Source organism: Notolepis coatsorum (assembly GCF_963971535.1).
Source record: "Notolepis coatsorum genome assembly, chromosome: 19".
Lineage (NCBI taxonomy): Eukaryota > Metazoa > Chordata > Actinopteri > Aulopiformes > Paralepididae > Notolepis > Notolepis coatsorum.
Genome location: NC_140183.1, coordinates 29,329,238 through 29,351,636, shown reverse-complemented (window position 1 = coordinate 29,351,636; position 22,399 = coordinate 29,329,238). Strand labels below are relative to the sequence as shown.

General features: G+C 42.5%; 1 protein-coding gene across 1 annotated transcript in view; it reads left to right on the top strand.

Moving 5' to 3' along the window:
- dpy19l1l (dpy-19-like 1, like (H. sapiens)) overlaps window positions 1-22,399 on the top strand; it is a 101,974-nt gene that overhangs the window by 63,165 nt on the left and 16,410 nt on the right. The window contains exons 15-19 of the mRNA XM_084335751.1: window positions 869-940; window positions 9,776-9,852; window positions 13,158-13,182; window positions 14,239-14,358; window positions 20,739-20,913. Of these exons, the coding sequence (XP_084191877.1) occupies window positions 869-940; window positions 9,776-9,852; window positions 13,158-13,182; window positions 14,239-14,358; window positions 20,739-20,913 (469 nt within the window). The remainder of the gene's footprint in view (window positions 1-868; window positions 941-9,775; window positions 9,853-13,157; window positions 13,183-14,238; window positions 14,359-20,738; window positions 20,914-22,399) is intronic.

The following is a 22,399-nucleotide window of genomic DNA, read 5'->3' as shown; positions in this document are numbered from 1 at the left end:
CAATTAAGTAAATTTGAGTGGTTTTAAAACATCCACAGCAACCGTGCCAATTGATTTATCACCCGTTACACCAAGGTTAGTCTCTCATAGCAACCGATCACACTGGTCCCATGAATTTGATTTCCCATATCATGATGCTAACGTGGCATCTCCTTCCAGGGTGCTTCTAGATTCTAGGGGACCACTCCGATTGCAGTTGACGTCCTGTTGGGTTTGTTGTGTTTTGCTAATATCAAAACACAACCCAGATAACCAGTTTATTTAAAGGTTTAGTTGAATAATGCTCTATAAATCTCAAAAAAGGTGAACATTTTGACAAATGCCACCAAGGTGTGCTCACATAGACGTAGACAAGAATCCCGTCCATGCAAATCCATTCAAGCCTAAATGCAGAGCTGCCTGCAAATATAACATTCTCTCCATCACCTCAAAGCCACATTTAAAATGTTGATAATTGAAGTGTGCAAGTCTGTATGTTCTGCTCCCTTGTTCTGCGACAAGAGACAAAACATCTCGGGTGATAATGAAGCCTTTGAAAACCTCATCACACGTTTCACTTGCAATATGTCACGGCCCCCCCTGCAGTAAATGTCAACGATGAAATGAAAGCAGAACGCCTGTCGTTTAGAATCAAAGTTATTATATTATCACCACACAACAGGGCCTTGTATTGAAAGTCACATATCCATCCACTGTATCGGAGGGGAAATAGCCGGGGGCTAGATCAACAGGATGCACCAGCTTGTTTCATAAAGGTCATGGATAAGATGGTGGGTGTGCCTCTTTGTGTGCTCGGATCCAGTTTGTGCGTGCTTGGATATCCTAATGTTTGACGTGCATTCTGCCTTTTTCTCACCCCTCCCCTCAGACCCCACTGCGCTATATCAAGACATTGCTGCTCCCCATCAACGTGCTGGTGGTTGCCATTATCGCTGCAGGGGTAACTATTCCTCACTAAAGCACACACACACACCTCAAAGTTTGGTATGTAGTTTTGACCTAGGGCTGCTCGATTATGGCAAAATAATAATAATCATGATTCGTTCATTCATTATTCATTGATTAGCGAACGTCATATGACATGAATTTTTGCTTTCTTCTTGACCAAAGCTTGCCTTTCTGTCATATTCTACAAGTTACAAAATAAAATCTTTGCTAACCGCTGTGAAGGAAGGGTGTACTGCATTTACAAAACAAAATGAGAGCAACACTACATGCACAACAATACTTGTTTTATCTCAATTATCTTGTTTTCATGATAGTGGGCCACAATCTTAATTTAAATTGAAACTCGATTAATCACCAAGCCCTACTTTGAAGTTTGTAACGAGTGTTGATGAGTATTTGGTATGTTTTCAGAACAGACAAAAATACTACTACTACTACTACTACTACTACTACTACTACTACTACTACTACTACTAAAGGCCATCACCAACTCTAATATAGATCTTATTTGGGAAAAGTAACATGTGAACTAATGTGTGGCTAACTATAGCTCTAGATACCATGATGCCTTTAATAGGATGAGTTGTGTGCCGTAATGGATGGAATATAATCATAGAGACATGCCTACATCATCTTTAGAAAATGTTTGTTTTCAAATTGATTTAATTAGTCTTAAAGGGGACATGCATTGCTATTCCTAGCACTATTTGGGCAACTTTACACAATTCCTGTGAGTCTATTGAATACATCTGTAAGCTTTTATTCAAAAAAAATTCATTGTTTTATATTTCTAATCAAGTACTCAAAAGCCAAATTTTTCTCACTTTGGATTTCAGGCTGTGTTGGCCTGGCTCCGCCCATAAGCACTTTGAGTGACAGTCATCCACACAGTCTGTGACTGACACAGAGAGAGATAGAGGGGGATACTAGGGATGGGTACCTTTCACATTTGAACCGGTACCCAACGGTACCTTTTTTCGGTACTTTAGTCTCAAAAATTTGTATTTACCTACCTCAGTCGTAAAAAAAAAATCCAAACTTCAAATAACTACAATTTCGACCGTTTTCGGCTTGCCATTGCTCCGACTGCTTTGTTGTTGAATCAAGTCAAATCCTAGGTAAGCATATATTGTGCGTGTGAACGTTGACATGAAAAGAAAAAAGGTAAAAAAAAATATTTATTTCTTTATTTTTTTTATTTTTTTATCTCACTTGAATCGATACTCGGTAGTACCGACGTGTTTCGGTTCTGTACCTTAAAAGTACCGAATTCGGTACCCATCCCTAGGGGATACTAATGAATTTCGCCGCGGGGGGCATATTCCCACGGGACAATGCATTGGTAACTTGTTTCAAATGACAATATATACCTCTGTGATTATTATTGTACGGATCGGAATACGGGCGCGTGGGAGCATGCGCAAAGATATTACAGTGATATATAGTGCTTCCGACTCGAGGGAGACAGGGAGAGAGGGAGGGAGAGAGAGAGAGACGACAGCGCGACGCGCGTGTGTATGTGTGCTCTGTCGCGAGTGAGGAGAGATCGCTCAGAGAATGTATGTGTGCGCTGAGCCTCCATCGCCACTTGCCAGTGTGTGTAAGCAGGCAGACAGCTGAGGAGAGATCTCTCTCTCTCTCTCTCTCTCTCTCTCTCTCTCTCTCTCTCTCTCTCTCTCTCTCTCTCTCTCTCTCTCTCTCTCTCTCTCTCTCTCTCTCTCTCTCTCTCTCTCTCTCTCTCTCTCTCTCTCTCTCTCTCTCTCTCTCTCTCTCTCTCTCTCTCTCTCTCTCTCTCTCTCTCTCTCTCTCTCTCTCTCTCTCTCTCTCTCTCTCTCTCTCTCTCTCTCTCTCTCTCTCTCTCTCTCTCTCTCTCTCTCACAAAACGTTACTATTTGTTCTTAATAGGGAGACATTATTCTATGTTGTTAAGCTGATGATATCGCAATATTACCACAATTTACCCATCTTTCTTCATCCCCCAACCACCAACTGTTGCCTCCCTCGGGGGGGTTTGAGATAGGTCAAAAACGTTTCAATGTTGTCAGAGCCCAAGCCAGTGGTGGTGTTTTGAATGTGAAGATAATGTCAGCAAGATGCTCTAACTGAGCTAAATCAAACTACATGATTCCCACACTGCCTCAGAAAAGTGTAGTGTATTTGTTTCTTTAGAAATAATACACAAATAGTTTATCCTTATCACTACATTGTTAAAACTAACATTGACCAGTTCACAATGCATCCAGAACCAAGATATTATTATTATTTGTATTTGTTCCTTTTTTGTAAAACTGCACTATTTAACTTCATGAAACAATATTGCTTCTTTAAAGGATAACTTCAGTATTTTTAAACCTGGACCCTATTTTTCCGTTCTGTGGGGTCTAAAAGAATAATAGAGAATTTGTATTGAGGGAGATCGCTTCAGCCGGCAGCCACAAAACGGGCTACAATGTAATCACAATGGGCAAAGTACGTCCAATAAAAGCTTTTTTTTTGTCACTAACAGGCTCTGACTGTTATAATAAGTGTCTGAAGACTCTCTTTTTTTTATACAGCAGGGACTTGAGGTGGTGATGAAGATTTGTTTGTATTTTTGAAATACAGAAAGCGTTGCATTATCTAAAAGTTATAAAACAATAGTTTGTGTTTTGCGCATATCATAATTATACCAAGAAAATATTGAGCCACACTTCGCACTTTGTATAGACTACCTTTTTTACATAGGGACACACTGAAAGTGTGGCTAGTTATGCTACAAATGAATGAAAACACACTGCACCTTGCAGACCATCGGGTCTGTAGCCATAATTCTTACCCTGCTGACTACTGCCAGTCCTTTTCCTAAAGAAAAATGCTGTTCCAAGAGTGGAGAGACCTGCTGCAAACAGAGTGGAGGTAATGTTATTAGCTAAAGTTATTGTGTTGACCTGGCATCACAACACACAAAAGCTTGGCAGGATAACGGCAAAAATAATCACTCAAAAAGCCAATATGTACAAAATATCATATAGTCATGATTGTTTATAAAATATCTATATAGATTTATTTCCACTTCGAGACTTCTTTTATAAAAATCTGAAATTATGCCCCCGGCCTCAAATAGTGAAATGGATAAACAGAGACCGGAAGAAGCGCAAACACAATGGTCCTTTATAGAATGTTGTCAGACACTTATTACAACAGTCTGAGCCAGTTCAGTGCAAGAAAAGCTCTTTTACTACATGTCCACGTTTGCCCCATGTGATTACATTGCAGCCTGTTTTGTGGCTGCCGGTCAATACTGGACCAATTACAAACATTTTGTCTCTATTATTCAGTGTGAGCCGCGTGCAAATCGGACATATAACATATATTAAGGTTTTAATATGTTAATTGTATATCGGGTACAGAAGAAGAGTAGGATGTGCTTTGTCAATTATATATTAAATGCAGTCCATTTGCAAGAGACACTCACTCACACACACACACACACACACAGAGGGGAGGGACAGCGAGTGGAGAGACGGTGCAAGGTGATGGAGAATTACAACGGAGAGAGACACAATGGTTTAAAATCATGGATTTAAAATGTTACTAAGCTATGATAAATATCAGCTCTACCTGTGATTATTAAGAGCAGCGGAGCAGACTGTCATGTGGGCGAGTCACTGCTGGTTTGAACAACCAGGCTACGAATTTCATTTTGCACCGGTTCGGGACAATTCAACAACGAACGGTGTGTTTGCACCCTCACTCTCTAGGCCCTCAAGGCCACAGGGTGCCGCTATTGTGCAAATCTTCCATAGTACAGCATTTATACTGTACCTATACTATTCCACAATCGCACACAGTTTATCTTTCTGTGAACAGTAGGGGTGGGGGTGGAGAATCAATACAGCGATATATCGTGATATTTAGTTTGCTGATATAGCGATATCTTTTTGCTTGACAATCCCATTTTGTTGCAATGAGAGTAATTGAGGTTGAGAAAAGTGAGAAGAGAAAAGGAAATTGCACATAACAAACCTGGAACAGTATGGAGAAAATACTGTTTAGTCTTGATACACGCATGACTACATATTGTATGTGGATGTAGACGCGCTGACATTTCACATATTGCAATATTTGTTATAATAGTAATAATAATTATAATAATAATAGTAGTAATAATCTTCAGCTGACGATAGATATGGCTTAGTTGACGATTGCCCAGCCACTGTCTGCGTATATCATACTGAGCAGCCAATAAAAGCTTAAAATAAAGGTAACTAATTAAAGGTGTTAACACTTTCAGTGCCACCCGGTGGCACCAGAGTTAGCGCTTGAATGCCACCATCCACTTTAATGTTAACGTTAATATCGCCTAATCTATGTTTTAAATTATGGCTATGTGTCTAATCTGCCCGTCGCTTATCAAAGAATCCTTTTCCAGTCAGTGCTGTCAAGGCAGATTAGTTTTTTATCGCTTCATTTCCGTTTGAGAGCATTTTGAAAAGCACCCGTTTTGATGTAAAAAACAGCCCATTCTGGGCCATTCTGTAATGATCGTCTTTTACTGGAATATTCCAGAACGTTGATATTTGTCGGCCTATTTATGAATCGTTTTCAAATAAACGCTAGATGATCAATATTATACGTACACGCACGCCCATTCGATCCGCGCGCTGATAATAGCCTTGTTCATTTCCTAATGGATTTTTACAGTGAAACCGATAGAGGACATTTCACAAAACGGCTTATATCTTCATCAAAATGAGTCTGATTATCCTAACACTGATAACATAGATTCCTTACCTGACATCAGATGGTATCCAACTGGTATATTCCAATTCCTGATCACCATTCGAAAAAATCGATAAGTGTATAGATCTAACGTGTATACAGTAGAATTCATGATCCGCGGCGCTCAGAGGATCCATAATGAACTGTGGTAACCCCGGCTGCATCAGTGGACTGGAAAATGTGGAGTACAGGATTTTTTTCCCCATCCATTTTCATTGAGTCCATTCCAAAATCCCTTATGTCATCTGGGAGACGATAGGGGGCGCTTTTTTCCACATCTGATCGCCGGCGGCTCTCGGGTAGACTAGGGTAGGCTCGCATGATGCAATATGATTTCAGATCGCTAAAAAAATTATATTCAGAGAAATCTCGTGAGTGGCTTTCAACGTAATATTAATAATTCCGAGAAAACTCGTGAGTGGCATAGAAAGTGTTAAAGGTGTATAACAAGGACACAAAGTGTCATAATATAAATATGAAGCTTTCAATGTGACATTTAACTCAATCTGCGCCAACAACGATTATGCTCGTTATTGGGCGTCATGCATTGAATGCCAACAACGAGTATACTCGTTATTAGATCGTTTGATATTTTTCCTCTGATCCCCGCTCTACAGACTCGCCCGGAGCGATCTGAATCACTTTGGCACAGCCACATACGTGAATATCACCAGATGGCAGTATCGTCTACCATTTGAACTCGGATAGGAAGGCAGCATTATTGTCATTGAATGCATTGAGGCTCGTTCTGTGGGGGAGGAGCTCTTCCAAAGCAATCGCAAGCAGATCCGCTCGCCTCAAAACCTAGTGTCCAGTAAACACGTGTAATGTGGGATCATTGTTCTTTTTGGATTATCTTCTGGCTAAGGTAAGGACCCCCTATGTCTATTTTACCGAACGTGGAACATGTTTATGTAACAATCACAGTGCCTTACTGTACCGGTCATAAACAAGGATCGGACCCCCCCCCCCCCCTTGATGATTTTGTGAAGGTACATATCTACATGTGTCATGTACAAAGGTCTGATGAGCTAATACTAGGGATGCTCGATATTGGCTTTTTGCAGGTAATTAACATTACATATCTCTTAACACAACATTATGCATACTTTTGACAATAAATAAAATCAGAATCTGTTCTGACTTGCTTGCCTGGGTAAATAAAGGTTAAATAAATGTAAAAATGTAAAAAATTTGGAAACCGATACCGATATTTTCCGATATCACATTTTAATGCCAATATCGGCCGATAATATCAGACATCCCTACCTAATACCAAATACCTGGACCGGGCTGTACATGAAACCAGCCCGTCCAGTGAGTGCTTTAAGCACAGGTCCCGGTAGGTAAGAAATAAACAAATGCGTTTTCAAAAGGTAAATGATATTTATTATATAATATAAGGAAGGGAATTAAACCCACAACAATATTTAATAAGGGAAAGGGGGTATGGGAGAACAAACAAGGCATATATAACAAGACAAACAAACACTAAGCAAAATATAGACGTGTCATAGGACACAAAGCACTGGGAACCACCCAGCAATAGTACAATAGATATAATTGCACACAAAGTGGCAATACTGCCAACACAATATATAATTGTCCACACAAAGTTGTAATAAGGCCAACACAATATATAATTGTCCACACAAAGTGGTAAATGGCATAAAGGCAAACACGATATTGCTCCACACAGTGGCAACAATAGGCAACCTCACACTCCACACTGGTTCGTGGCAATGTCAGAATGAGGCGCTCGGATGTGTGTCACTTTCCAGGCTTTAACCACTCGTCCCAGACTGACTGCCCGCAGGTGCAATCAGCAGGTGCAATCAGCCCAATCAGTGAGACGAGTGGCATCTGGGAAGGGGAGAAAGAAAAAGGGTTTTTAGAAGATGACACACACCAAATACAAATAACACATATACTAACCTGATGTTTACATGGTGTTACAAATATGGCGATAATGAACAACCCACATACGTGACAACATGTTATATACCTTTGATTTGGGGGTTCAGGGAATCAACCAGAACGATTCAGGCTTATTGCACATAAAGCGTCCTATCTCGCGATCTATGGAAAAATACTGGATTATTTCGGAAATGAGCGATGTTCAGCATGTAATAAACTAAAAACTACAGTGTGTATAAACGAACACCTTTTTACATGTTGTACTGCAAATGGTGTCTGTCAAATGAGCCATACCATTTTCCCCATAGCTATAATATAGAATATACAAATAGCTCCGCTAAGATCATGAATTATCGCGAAAACAGTCACGAAAAGCTGGCCTACTGACCGCAGGCAGTGTAGGGAAAGTTCACTTTCTACATGAACTAGTTCAGTTCACATTTTTTTAAATGAACTAGTTCAGTTCATAGTTCATAATTCAAAATTTTTAACTAAAGTTCATGGTTTAAAAAAGTTACTAATTTATAGTTTATAGTTCTTTTTTCAATACGTTGCTGCAGGCTATTATTTGTAAAAATTATTGCCACAACCCATATAGAACCACAGACCGCAATCAGAATACTGGCATTTCCATAACGCTTTGCTGCCGCCAATTCAGTCCACACTAGTAGCAGCTGCAGCTTTCATCTCTACAGTATATTTTAAAAAACATGAGGAAAAACGTTGCTTGAATTGTCTTTATTATGAAAACAAAAACACTAATTTTGCTTATTCTCAATCTGCCGTTTAAGGTTTGCTGTCGACGTCGTCGATGTACGGACTTGCTTCTTCAAACCGGGTGGACAAAGTTTACAGACAAACGTTAGATTTTTTCCTAATGAGTCAGTACTGACTTTAACGTTAAACTCTTTTAAATGCTCATACGCCGACGCCGTACAGTCTGACTCTGAGCGAGTGCTGCTGCAGCCGGTTCCGTGGTTCCACATTGTTTGTTGTGAGGAGTCTGATGATGTATATATATATATTTTTTTATCCACTTTTTCTCCCATTTTCTATATTTTCTCCCATCCCAATTTCGTAACATCCAATTCACGAACGCTGTTTCTTGCCTCCCACAAGCCGGCTGCAATGTGGACTAAGTCATACATAGCACAAGTTCCCTCCGGTACTTGAGGTAACAGCAGTTGCATCTTTTCACCTGCGCAGCTCGATCTCTCAGTGGCGAGGAGTAACGCGTGGGAGGCTCACGCTGCCCCCGACACTTCCTGATTGTACTGCGCAGGCGCACCAACCGACCTGTAGGAGTCGCTGTCCACAACGCCTGATCCCCACCCATCAGTTTCCCACCCCCTAATACGGCCAATGTGTATTAGTACGGACGACCAGCTAAACTGAAAGCAAATGTGGAGCGCTGGGCTCGAACAGGCAAGCCCAGCGTCTCCAGATTTTGTGGCGAGCACCTTGCCCACTACGCCACGTAGCCGCCCCTGATGATGTATATTTTAGTGCGACAGCCAGGGCTGACAGGCAGCGTACGCGCCGTCACAGGCAGCTTGCGGTTGCCAGATTGGGTGGTTTTCCGCATTATTTTGAAGCCTGTTTACGGTGTGTTTTAACTGGGTTTTCGGCTGAAAGGCATATGAAATCTGGCACACTTTTGAACGCCGTTATAATACAGTGCTGAGAATGCACGCACTTTTGACCGCCGTTATACAGCGTTGAGAATGAACGCGTTCTCAATTACGTTCATCTAGCGGAAATACAGTACGTTCAGTTCACGTTCGCCCAAAATACAAACACGTTCATGAACGATCGTTCATTGAGCGCGTTCAGGTACATCACTGACCGCAGGATGTGCGGCCAGCGTGCCAGAGAAAGAGTTAAGAGGTGCACTTCAGTGACTGAGTGAAATAAATCATCTGTCTATGAAAGAAATCATGGGATCTATCTCAAACTCTCTCCATTGCTTTGATTGTGATTGGAGGATCAAGAAAAGAGGGCATGGTTTGAGATAGGAGTGGGTCTATGAGGTGCTGCACACATAACAAGTATGGAATGTCCAATTGAAAATTTCTTAGGAACCGTGAATTAATAAATCTCTATACAAATAAAAAAATTTCACATGTTTTTGTTGACTGTTCCTGAACAGACAGTCCAGGATATAGTGAAGTTCCTCAGAAATGGAGTTGAGAGTTCTGACAAGCCAGTGGACGATGAGGCGGAAGAGTGAGTATTATTTTTATCAACTCTTAACTTAACTATGTTGTACAGAGTTTAATATATGGATGAGATTTCTGTGCTAATTTCATATATATATTTTTTTGACTGAAAATGATCATGTTAATCATTTGGCTGAATCCCAATGTCCAGACTACATACTGAGCTTTCACTTGACTTGACATATATTGGAGTGGTCAAGTTTGGGAGTCCAAGAGGGGTGCAAGGGTTCTGAGATTTGGAACAGCCCCCACCCCTCTCAGTCAACAGACAGTACAGCATCAGCAACCTCGGATGTTATTATTAGAAATACATTGAATGGGCAGTAAACAACGTAAAAACCATGAATGTGGTTCTGCATTAGTGTTACAAAGGATCAGATTAAACCGAATATATATATTTATTGATTGATATATATTGCATAGTATTTGTATATCGTTTGATATCCCTTGTATATTCCTTGTACATATACACGGAATATCCCTTTAGCCCAGACCATAATATTTCATTCTCCTATTGGACAGCGGTCCACAGGCGCCAGAGCCATGCCTCCGGAGTCAGGTTCAAAGTCACCGTCAAGACATGTAAGATAAGATAAGATATTCCTTTATTGATCCCCTTGGGGAAATTCAGGCATCATAGCAGCATGGGGGGGAGGGGGGGAGGGGTACAGGTAGTAAAACAACACAGTATACAGGTAGTAAAAGACAACGCAGGCAGTGTAAACAATTTGATCAATATGGTCAATATAATTTACTATCTGACTAGCTGAGGAATATTCACATTATTCACAGTGTCACGTGAGGTGCAGTATGCAAGAGGTAGTGTTATAATAATTTACTATCTACTGAGTATACATTAATCAAAGTACCAGGGTAGTCTACTTTGTCCCCCTTGGGTTCCTATAAGTCCCAGGTCAATGTCTGGTAGCAGTCGCTGTCGCTGCCCCCTGTTGTGGGGCCTGGAGGCTGCTAGTCGCTGCCCACTGTTGTGGAGCCTGATGGCCGCTGGTATGAAGGACTGTCCGAGGCGGTTAGTTGAGTGTCGGGGGGGGGATGAGTCTGTGGCTGAACGAGCTTCTCATCTTGACTAGCTCGTCGTAGAGGGGGTGGTAGGGGTTCTCCATGATGGCATCCAGCTTCCTTATCATCCCCCTCTCTACCATCACCTCAAGTCTAGGTAGCTCGACTCCCACCACAGAGCTAGCCTTCCTCACCAGCTTGTTGAGCTTGTTGGTGTCCCTTGAGTTGATGTAGCCTCCCCAGCATGCCACAGCATAGAAGAGGATGCTGGCCACAACAGACTGGTAAAAAGACTGCAGCAGTTTGTTGCACACATTGAAGGACCTGAGTCTCCTCAGGAAGAACAGCCTGCTCTGTCCCTTCCTGTAGAGGGCCTCTGTGTTGTCCGACCAGTCCAGTTTATTGTTCAGGTGTACCCCAAGGAACTTGTATGAGTCCACCATCTCCACATCCACCCCTCGGATGGAGATGGGAATCGGGGGGGGCCTCTTCTTGCCCCTCCGGAAGTCCATCACCAGCTCCTTGGTCTTACTGGTGTTGAGTTGATGTCTGTACAAGCCCGGCCTTGCCCAGGGCTACGAGACAGAAATGAGGTTGGCACTAGTTTGTTCGCCGTGCATATAAATATGGCGCAGGTGAATACAGAAGCACTTAGTCAGAAGTCCAGAGTTACCCAATAAGTTGAAGCCTCACCCACGATACTCCGTGCGGTGAAGTATGGCCTGTTTGGCCCCAAAATAGAGCATTGAGACCGCGTGCGAATTAATAACTGAATTGTCAGAGTTTGGCGCTATACCGTCGAGTGCGACATATTTCTATTAAGTCAGTAATAGTCTATTTGTGTATAGTGTATCGTGCGGCTAAAGTTCTACAGTGACCAGCATCACCAACGCTTCCTCGTACCAGCTAGAGTGCTTATCCAGGCTGGGCTGCTTTCATGGCGCTTTCACCCGAGGAGACCTAGACGAGAACCGTGTGGACATGTACACTGGATTAATCTACCCGACGACTACATAGCCCTTTGCGGCTGGATTATATTTGCTTTGGTCCTGTGATTTATGGAGCGGAGAATCGCCGACGCCTACACGTGTGGGATTTACCCTGAGGAGCCACGTCGAGTCTGCGCCTCAGAGAGCCTGAGGCCGGCTAGCTTTCTTCACTGTGGAGCTACAGTCTACGGAGAACAGCTGTATTGGTCTGTGGATCAAGAGACTATTGCACCGTCTCCTGTACTTGGAGTCTCCTTAGTCATCGTTGACCAGACTCTCTACTACCGACAGATCCTCTACCCCTGCTGGCTTACAACCGGGGGGACCCTTCCAGTATCTCCCGCTATATATTACTAGTGTACCATAGATATAATTCCCTAAGATTCAGGTTGTATCATTACCTCCTGCGTAACCAGAGAATGGACATTCATTATTGATTTGCCTACGCACATTCCTTTGCCTTATAAGCGCATCCAGAGTATAATAGAGAAGTATATTATGTACCTTTTGCTGCAATAAATACTTGATTATACCTTTGTGTGGAACCGATTCAATGTGGGAAGTGTTCATCATATTCATATATCATGTACTGTATGGCCAGTAATTAAAGTACATAAAGCGGTAGTGGTTTAATGATACCATACGCAATACAGTCAGGGAATTGTACCCCTCAGTTACAATTAGCATCTGCATTTATTATGTCATACTTTTGTTTGCAGTGATGAATAAATATTTGTTTGAATACTGCAGCCTTCCATGTCAACAGAAACGCCCAGAACAATATCCATATAAAAGGCCGTAACTCACTGAGGAAAAGATGTATCTTCACCACATCTCCCATCGAGGTTTCATGTTGAGAAAACAATAATTCACTGGTAAACTATGGTGTTATTTTTATTATGTCTCGAAGAATAAGCTCAGAAATGCACAAATATAACACTATGTCCAGGTGAACCATTGTAGGCTTTAGAGGGTTAATAAAACATAGGAATATCCTATTAACATAGACTTATATACAACTTATGCCCACTGGAGGCCCGTTTTAGCTTTATGGGTAATAAGTGACATACCAATAAGTAAAACAGTACATTAGAATATAATTGAATTAAATAACCCCTAATGAATGTAAATTTGCATACTATAGACTAGAGGGTTCAGGAAGTCCACACGAGACTCATGGGACAAGACTCAAGTGTGCAAGTCCAGACTTTGGGATTCAGCCCTTGTTTTAGTGTCAGCCCCATTTGACAACCAAACCTGATGTAGCTCCAATTCTTCCAATAACTTTTGTCTCATTTTGCAGGCCTGAAAAGGTAGCAAAAGGAGAGGTAAGGATGCAAATTATATTTAAGAAAAATCCCTAAATGCCATTGCCAGGTGTATTCACAAATATTTTCCTACATTTTCACACTTAAAGGGATATTTCACTTTAGTAGAACTTCTGTAAAAAATCTGCAGTCTTACTCTGTTTAATCTACAAGTAAACTAGCTACCACTGCTGTCGTCGACTGTCAACACCATTCCTCTAGGTGTCAGGCTCCTCATTCACTTCACACAAGTCTAAATATCATACTTCTGAAGTATAAACAAACTACGGTATACAGTAATTATGCAGTGTAATATATTTTTCTTGGTCAACGGTAGTTGTTTTTTCTTTTAGCAAATTTAGCATTTTTAAATGATCAGTAAAGGAACTATTTCTCACTTGAGGTGTAGTTTGACCAACTGTCAACTTTTCACAGAATGTTTAGAATCTTTCCCTGAACATTCTATGCAGGCCAAAGATACACACCACTATCAAACCTACAACAAATTGACTGGATCTGCTTTTGTTTTTCAAAGGTAATAAATATGTAAAGAGTGACGCATCAAATGCCAAAACAAACGATTACATCTGACTCAGAATTGTCTGTTTTATTGAAATATGCAAAGCTGTAATTAGTTTCTACTTCATGGAAATAGAATGTTAAACAAATTTTTTTGGTGTTTACGGGGGACGACAGGGACACTAGTTTACATAGAGGTAAGACTGCTGAAACTTGACAAGTTCTACTAAAGTGAAATATCCCTTTAATTCTCTTTTTTCTAAACCTGAATGATTGTACTGATTGGGGTGTTATTTTCCCTCCAATGCTGTCTATCCACGTTGCAACAAGCTCAGTCATTAGGACGATTTGAGAATAAAAAAATAATCTCTCCAACCCCATGGTTCAGCTTTCAGTGTTGGGGTGACCTGTTTGGTTACATTTAGATTACAGATTGCAACTTTGATTGGAAACAAAGAACATTTTCCTCTATGAAATCTTGTATGATTAACCCATTCCCATCTTTCTCTTCCCGTGCCTTTGTCTTGACCGCCTTGTTGCCCTGACTCTCTCTTTCAGTTGGTGTACCACAGTCTGCAGCTGGTAGCGTTTGCCGTCCTGGCAGTCCTCATCATGCGTCTAAAGCTCTTCCTCACTCCTCACATGTGCATCATGGCCTCCTTGATCTGCTTCAAACAGGTCAGGCAATCTACCTTGATATGAAGTTAATGTTCCACTCTTAACAGAGATGAAAGACTTCCACAGATCCATAGGTTGTTTGAGAAATGGTCATTTGTGAGATCAATGTACTGTAAATGCGGGGGTGGGGGGGCATATGCCATGTCACAATAAGCATAAACATAGACTGTAAACACAACAATGAAAATAACGTTAGACTGTATGAAATGCGTACACAATTAGATGCTCATAAAGGTCATGCCTGCACTGTGTTCCATGAAAATGTTCCATGACCTCAATCACTGTGGGAACATTCAGCTGATGAGCGAACATGCTCTCAACTGTGGGGGTGGATGTTTGATTTAAAAGGACGGGGCGGCTGGGTAGCGCAGTGGACTAAGCACTCGCCTACCACCGCAGAGACTCTGGGATCGAATCCAGCTGTCAGCGGTACCTCCGGCTTGGTCAGTCGGCCCTACTAACACAATTGGCAGTGTTAGTGGGTGGGAAGCCAGTGGGGTATGTGTCCTGGTCGTTGTAAACTGACTCTATAGGTTTATTAGATGTTTGGCAAACTCTTCCTGTTTTTGAGGCTCACCAATGGTTTACATCAGGGGTTCTCAAACTTTTTCATACCGCGACCCCATTTTATTTAGGATATTTATTTTGGGGCCCCCACACTTAACACATTGACCGCCAGCAGCAGGGGGCGCTGATCCCCCTTCATCGCCATGTCTTTATTCAATGGATATAGTTTTAGACTGCGACATTTGCGAGTGCTTAAAATATATCTTATATTATATCTATGGGTCTAATAACGCTGTCGACCGTCAGTGAGTTGCTTCCAGTCAACATGCCCGAAACAGATTGTTTTTTCATCTGTACATTTCAGTTTTTTTACGTTTTGAATAGAGTATGGTTTGGGTGCTTTTGAGTAATTCCAGGAAAAAGGCATTTTACTGTAATACAGTCATCACGTTGTAATCTTTCGGCTGATTATCTAATCTTCTAATTCTCAGAAATAATTGCCAAAAATTGTCACAATCCCAGAGTCCTTTTTTCGACCATTAACTCTTTCACCTCCCCTCCTCCCGCCCCCTGCCCTGATGCCTCCCCCTCCAAATGTGAAGAATTCCTAAACTTCTTCATTAGGAAGGTGGAAACCATTAGATTAGCCATCTCATCGTCCTCCTCCACCCCCCCTCCTACCCAGCCCCCCTGTCGGACCCCCCCCTCCTGCCCAGCCCTCCTGCCCACTTCCCCCTCCCTCCCACCCCTCCTGCCCAGCTCTTTTGAACAACTTCCAACCCATCTCTCTAACCACTCTCAGAGAGCTGGTGGCAGGCATGCGGACTGTCACATCCCCCCTTGATGCCCTCCCTACCCATCTTCTAAAAGAGTCCATGGACATAGTAGGCCCCAGTATTTTGTCTATCATAAACAGCTCTCTGGAATCTGGCTCTGTTCCCTCCTCCCTTAAGCACGCCATGGTTGAGCCCCTCCTAAAAAAACCTAACCTAGACCCTGCTCTTTTCAATAATTACAGGCCCATATCCAAACTACCCTTCCTATCTAAGATTTTAGAAAAGGCTGTCCTGGCACAGCTCCTCCCCTTCCTACATCACAACAACCTCCTAGACAAATTCCAGTCAGGTTTCAGGGCAGGGCACAGCACTGAGACAGCGCTAGTCAAAATCTACAATGACTTGCTTCTCACCATCGACTCAGGTAGCTGTGCCATGCTCCTCCTCCTGGACCTCTCTGCCGCGTTCGACACGGTCGACCACTCCACCCTGGTCGATCGTCTCGAACACAGGCTAGGTATTGGCGGGTCTGCCCTAAACTGGTTCGCATCCTACTTGAGCGGCCGCTCCTTTTCGGTCAGTTTGGGTGGACACTCCTCCCCCACAGCTAGTCTACCGTATGGGGTCCCCCAAGGTTCCATCCTGGCCCCCATACTCTTCTCCATCTACATGCTCCCTCTGGCCGAAATCATCCAGAAACACAACATTTCATATCACTTTTATGCCGATGACTCCCAAATCTACCTTCCCCTCAACCCCTCTGACACAGCTAACCTAGACTCTCTTAAAAACTGTCTTAGGGACATAAAAAGCTGGATGGCCCTCAACTTCTTACAGCTAAATGAAAATAAAACGGAGATCATTTTGTTTGGCCCCCCCTCTTCCACCAAAACACTCTCCAACAGCCTAGGACAACTCTCCACCCACCTCAAACCCCACGTCAAGAGCCTGGGTGTAATCTTTGACCCAGAGCTTAAATTCGACCGGCAGGTAAATGCCGTAGTCAAGTCATGCTTCTTCCAACTCTGCAACATCAGTAAAATAAAACCAATCCTTTCACCCGTCGACCTGGAAACGGTAGTCAATGCATTCATCACTTCACGCCTTGACTACACTGGCATCAGTCAGGCAGCCATGTCCCGCCTCAAAATGGTCCAGCACTCTGCAGCTAGGTTCCTTACCGGCACCAGAAAGAGAGAGCACATCACACCAGTCCTAGCCTCCCTACACTGGCTCCCAGTCCCACTTAGAATAGACTTCAAAATCCTCCTCCTCACCTTTAAGGCACTATCGGGTGCAGCACCCCTATACATCACCGAGCTCATCACCCCCTACGCAGCACCCAGGTCACTAAGATCCTCCAACCAGGCTCGGCTGGTCCCCCCCCCCCCCCCCGCACCAGACTCAAAAAGAGAGGCGATCGCTCCTTCAAGGCCGTGGCCCCCAAGCTATGGAACCAGTTTCCCCTGGAGATCCGATCTGCCCCCTCGCTGGAGACATTTAAGGCCCGTCTAAAAACCCACTTCTATTCCCTGGCCTTCAATAAACCCTGATTCTCCCACACCCTAACTCACACACTCCCATGTAATTTTATCCTGCCCCCTCCCTCTTGTATCTCTTCTTATGCTCCTCTGTCCCCTGTGTGCTACTGTACTTTGTGTTCCCCTATCCGTGTGTTGTCCTACTGTCCTATTCTCTGAATGTACTGTCTTGTCCTGCTGTGCCTTTTTGTATTTGTGTATTTTATATTAGGACATTGATTTTAAGCTTTGATTGTACAGCACTTTGGTTGGCTCTTGTGCTTTTAAACGTGCTATATAAATAAATTACTTGACTTGACTTGACTTAATCATCCTGAAATCAACGCTAGATTATCATTATTATATCTTGTCATGCATACATGAAATGACCGTCGTAGCGGGCCGCTAAGCTGATAGAGCGATAGAGAGAGAACAGCAGAGGTCCACTAGGGACTGGGAAGGAGGGGGGGTTACTGCATTCTCGAGATAGCCCCACTAACAGGATCTGGCCGGTACTGCACCTTCTGACTCCCAATATGCCTTTTCCAGCCAAAATACAGCGCTGTGATAGGATATTAATATCGGGAAAAAAAGAAAAACGAACCAAAAACGGTGAACAGGAGGTCTATTTGTATTAAAAACAATAGATTGTTTTTCATTTAAATGTCTGGAAGAGATCAAAAATAAAAATGTCAAATGATATTTCCATTGCCTTTTTTTTTGTTGATTTAAATGTTACTGATTGTGTTAAATGGGCATACAATATCGTCTCATATCGATCGCAGGCACATGAATCGTATCGTATCGTGGCAGACTTTGTGATATCGGAAAATATCGTATCGTTGTCCAAAGAATCGATATCGTATTGTATCGTGATGAAACTGGTGATTCCCACCCCTAGTGGGCGGGCGGGGTTACTGTTTGATGCCATCGTTGTATAGACCTGGCTCGCCTGAGTATTTAAACCCCACCGCCTCAGATCGGCTCCTAAAACACACCAGCCCATTTACAATGGGATGCAATAGCTCCGCATGGCAGTAGAGGGCGGTGTTGACCGTTTGCCACCTCAGACAGGGTCTGAAGGGTATACCAGAGGCTGCAGCTATGAATTATGAATAGATATAGCGAATAAACGAAATGACGATCCCAAAAACGAGTTAACTCGTTTCTGGCGCTGAACGCATGGCGGGCAATAACGAGTATACTCGTTTTTGGCGCAGAACCAGTTAACGTATCATGTAATTTCAAACATGGAATTAAGGAATATCAAAATAAAAGCACACGTTGTTGAACTTGATCATGCATATTTATTAGAAAATTTAATTACAGCACTATGTTATCAATACACATTTATAAAACGAGGCATATTTAGCCAAAATATATTGCCAGAACATTAACACATTGTGTGCCATAAACGGCGTAAGTTGTTATTGCCCGCCATGCGTTGAACGCCAACAACGGCGTAAATCGTTTTTGGGATCAATATTTAATTTTTTCGCCATGGCATTCATAATTCATCCAGCCTCCCTTCGGACTGCAGCAGCACCCTGTCTGAGATTGCAACGCCTCAATACCGCCGCCTGGTGGATGGTCGGGCGAGTTACACTCACGCTAAACCGGAAGTGGCGATCGGTGCATCGAGGAAATTCCTCCGGCAGTAATATCTTGTTACGTGGGTCCAGACAAACACTTGAGTGCATTTGGATCGTTTTTTTTTTTTTTTTTTTTTTTCAAATGTTTATTTTTTGGCGTTTTATCGCTTTATTGCTACTGGGCAGTCCAGTAGGGAGAGATAAAAGAGGAATGGGAGACAGAGTGGGGGGAAGACATTCGGCAAATAACGACGGGTTCGGGAGTCAAAACCGGGTCGGCCGGCTGAGCGCGCTATGTGGTTCGCCACTGGGGCGCCCCTTGGATCGCTTTCTAAACGCAATAATCGATATGATTTCGGCGTTTATTGCGCCATACAAACCGGAAATGGATCTAGGAGATCGACGTCAAATAATTGGGATCTTTTTCCTCCAGTCTCATCGGCGAACGGTAAGAGGACACTAACGTTATTTTCAGCCCGATTGTCCATTCCTTTGTTTGCAATCAGTCTGATACATTTATCAACCCATACTAAATAAAGCCGTTACTGACTATCAAGGAATTATAAACGACCCCCCCCCCCCCTTTCCTTCACGCATGATGAAGCATAATGTATACCGATCATATACATTTGAATTTTTTAATATAGCGTGTATAGGAAAGAAATGCCAATCGATAATCTATCATATGCGTCAGGGCCTATAACTAGCGTTTTTGGAATTACAGCAGAAAAGTTTAAAAACATACTTATATTCTAGACGGTATTAACACAACAATGTATGAATGAAAAAATATAACGTTCCCACATCCGGAACGATAGATAATCGATGTTGAATGGGCCATAGTAATGCAGATAATGCTATAATATTAAAAAAAGTTATAGCCCTGCAAAGAAGGTAAATATCTCCATAGGCTTACAGTGCTGGCAGACTGGGTATAATGATAGGCACAATGCCCGGCGCCCAATGTGTTCAAACAAATATATTATTATTATTAATATTATTTTTTACTTTATATATTTTTTTACTTGCCAATGCCAATGTCCCACTGTCACCTACCCGCGACCCCAATTTGCGTCGCGACCCGTAGTTTGAGAACCACTGGTTTACATGATTGATTGTTGATTGTTGACTTTGACACAGATACGCCTACCTCCTGGAGTGTTCTTGATCTGGCCAGTTTTCTGTGGTCTTCCAGGTCTTTTGGTGTAGCTGAGCTCACCAGTGCATTCTTTCTTTTTAAGAATGTACCAAACGGTGGGCGGCTGGGTGGCGCAGCGGACATTGCACTCGTCACCAACGCAAGAGACACCGGGTTCGACTCCGGCTGTCGGCGTTGCCTCCGGCTTGGGCCAGTCGTCATACTAACTCAATTGGCAGAGTTAGCGGGTGGAAGTCGATGGGTGGTAATCTGGACGTTGTGGACAGCGACTCCTACAGGTCGGTTGGGGGACGCCTGCACAGCAGAGACGGGAAATAGCGGGGGTAGTGTGAGCCTCCCACACGTTAGGCTTCTATCCTCCCTACAACCGGCCAGTGAGGGGCATATGCGAGCAACGTTCAAGACAGGGGAGGGGAGAATTGGCACAGCGGGTAATTGGGATGGGAGAAAAATAGAAAAAGAGGAGAAAAAGTGGATAAAAAAAAAATATTTACCAAGCGGTTGATTTGGCCACACCTAATGTTTTTGCTCTCTGTTTTTGATCTCGCTGATCGGTTTGTTTTGAACAAAATCTTCTTGGATTTTTTTTTACCGTAGTCTGACATTCTGTGACCCATCTTCAACATGAAAATGTTTGATCACTTCTGCCAGTCTTTCCTCCATGATGCTGATTTCTCTCTCTCTCTCTCTCTCTCGCTGTGTCCCTCTCTCTCTATCTCTTTCACACTCTTTCTCTCTCCTTCTGTCTTTCTTTCGCTCTCTTTTGTCTCACTCTTTCCCTCTCTCACACTCTTTCTCTCTTTCTCTCTCACTTTCTCCCTTTCAGATGTTTGGTTGGATCAGTGAGAGGTTAAAGCTTCACATGGTGGTATTTGCCGTTGTGTTCATCATGGCCATCCAGGGTGTGGTGAACCTGCAGGCCCAGTGGGGCATCATGGGAGAGTTCAGCAACATGCCCCAGGAGGAGCTGCTGGACTGGATCCAAGAAAACACCCATCCCAGTAAGTGGTGATGTCATCACCCCTGACCCACTTACTGGACAGCCAGACATATTTAAAGGGGATCTATTGTGTATATTTCAACTATTTTATGACTTCCTGTGTGTAAAAGAAAATTATAATAATTGTGCAAATCTAATTTTAATTATTTGTCTTCCCTTGTTTTGAACACACAGGAAGCACAAATAATTTTTTTTTATTAATTATTTACTTCCCTGCCTGGCTAGCCCACACCCAAGAATAAAAACAACTTTTACAAACTGGGCAGTATAGACAGGGTAAATCTTCAGAAAATCATAACCCTGAAGGCATTTCGTGTTTATTTTTGTTAGACAACATTTCTACGTGTATTAACACTTTCAGTACCAGCCGACGAGAGATCTCGTTTTTAATCGTTATTTTTTGTATTATCGATTTCCATTCATGTTTCATCAATCTAGCCTCACGTTACCAGTGGGGATCTGTCTGAGCTCGAACAGGGAAAATACCGCCCCCTATCGTCTCTCCGGATAGTACTGCACCCCATTGGATTGGATTGAATGAAACGCATGGAGAAAAAAAAGTCCTGCTTCCACATTTTACTTGTCAGGCTTGTAATCCGAGCCTACTGCAGTCATCGCCCACCATCAGAACAGCGGCTAATATGTGTTTCCAGTACCCAGCGTTGGATCAATAAACGCAATCGATATTTGGAATGGCGATCAGGAATTGGAATAATCTTTTTGGAGAACATCTGATCTGAGGTAACGAATCTATTTTACCAGTCTTGGGATAATCAGAGCTATTTTCACCTATATATCAGCGTGTGCCATATGTGTGTATGTGTGTGTGTGCGATCAGGAAATAAGATAATCATTTTTCAGCCCGCTTCTATAGCATGCATAAGTACACATATGGCTATAATAAGGTAATTTATAAGCACCAAATTCTATATTCTATAATAATATTTCAAATTGCATTGATCCGGATGGGAGAATTCAGTACTGTATCTACAGAACCTTCTGTTTAATCATCTTCCTTTTATTAATTTCCTTAGATTTCTTTGTACACATGATCTCAAGAAGGTACTGAACAAGATCAGTGGCAGTTTTTTAAGTTTGGTCATTATTATCATGGTGTTATTCACTGTCAAAGATTCAAAGAAAAATCATAATTCATATTCTCCTTTGTTTCATCACAATTTAAGCAAGCCTAGTAATAGACACAATATTTCTGACACTGTGAATACATTCCCTGAGGTCCATAGATGTACCTAGATACAAAGAATATGCAAATGGGCCAAGTGGAGCAATATTCCATTTACCTAGGTATATATTTTACGCGAAAATATTCCACGGGTGGAACAGGTTAAGCCGTTTTGAGGCTGGGCTCCAACCACTGTGTGGCCTGGTGGCAACAAACAGAGGGGCGGGCGTTATTATGCAGCTGGGAAACCTCTCACATCACAGATATGCTCATTTTCAGATGGCTCAGTTCAGTGAGTGTGAAT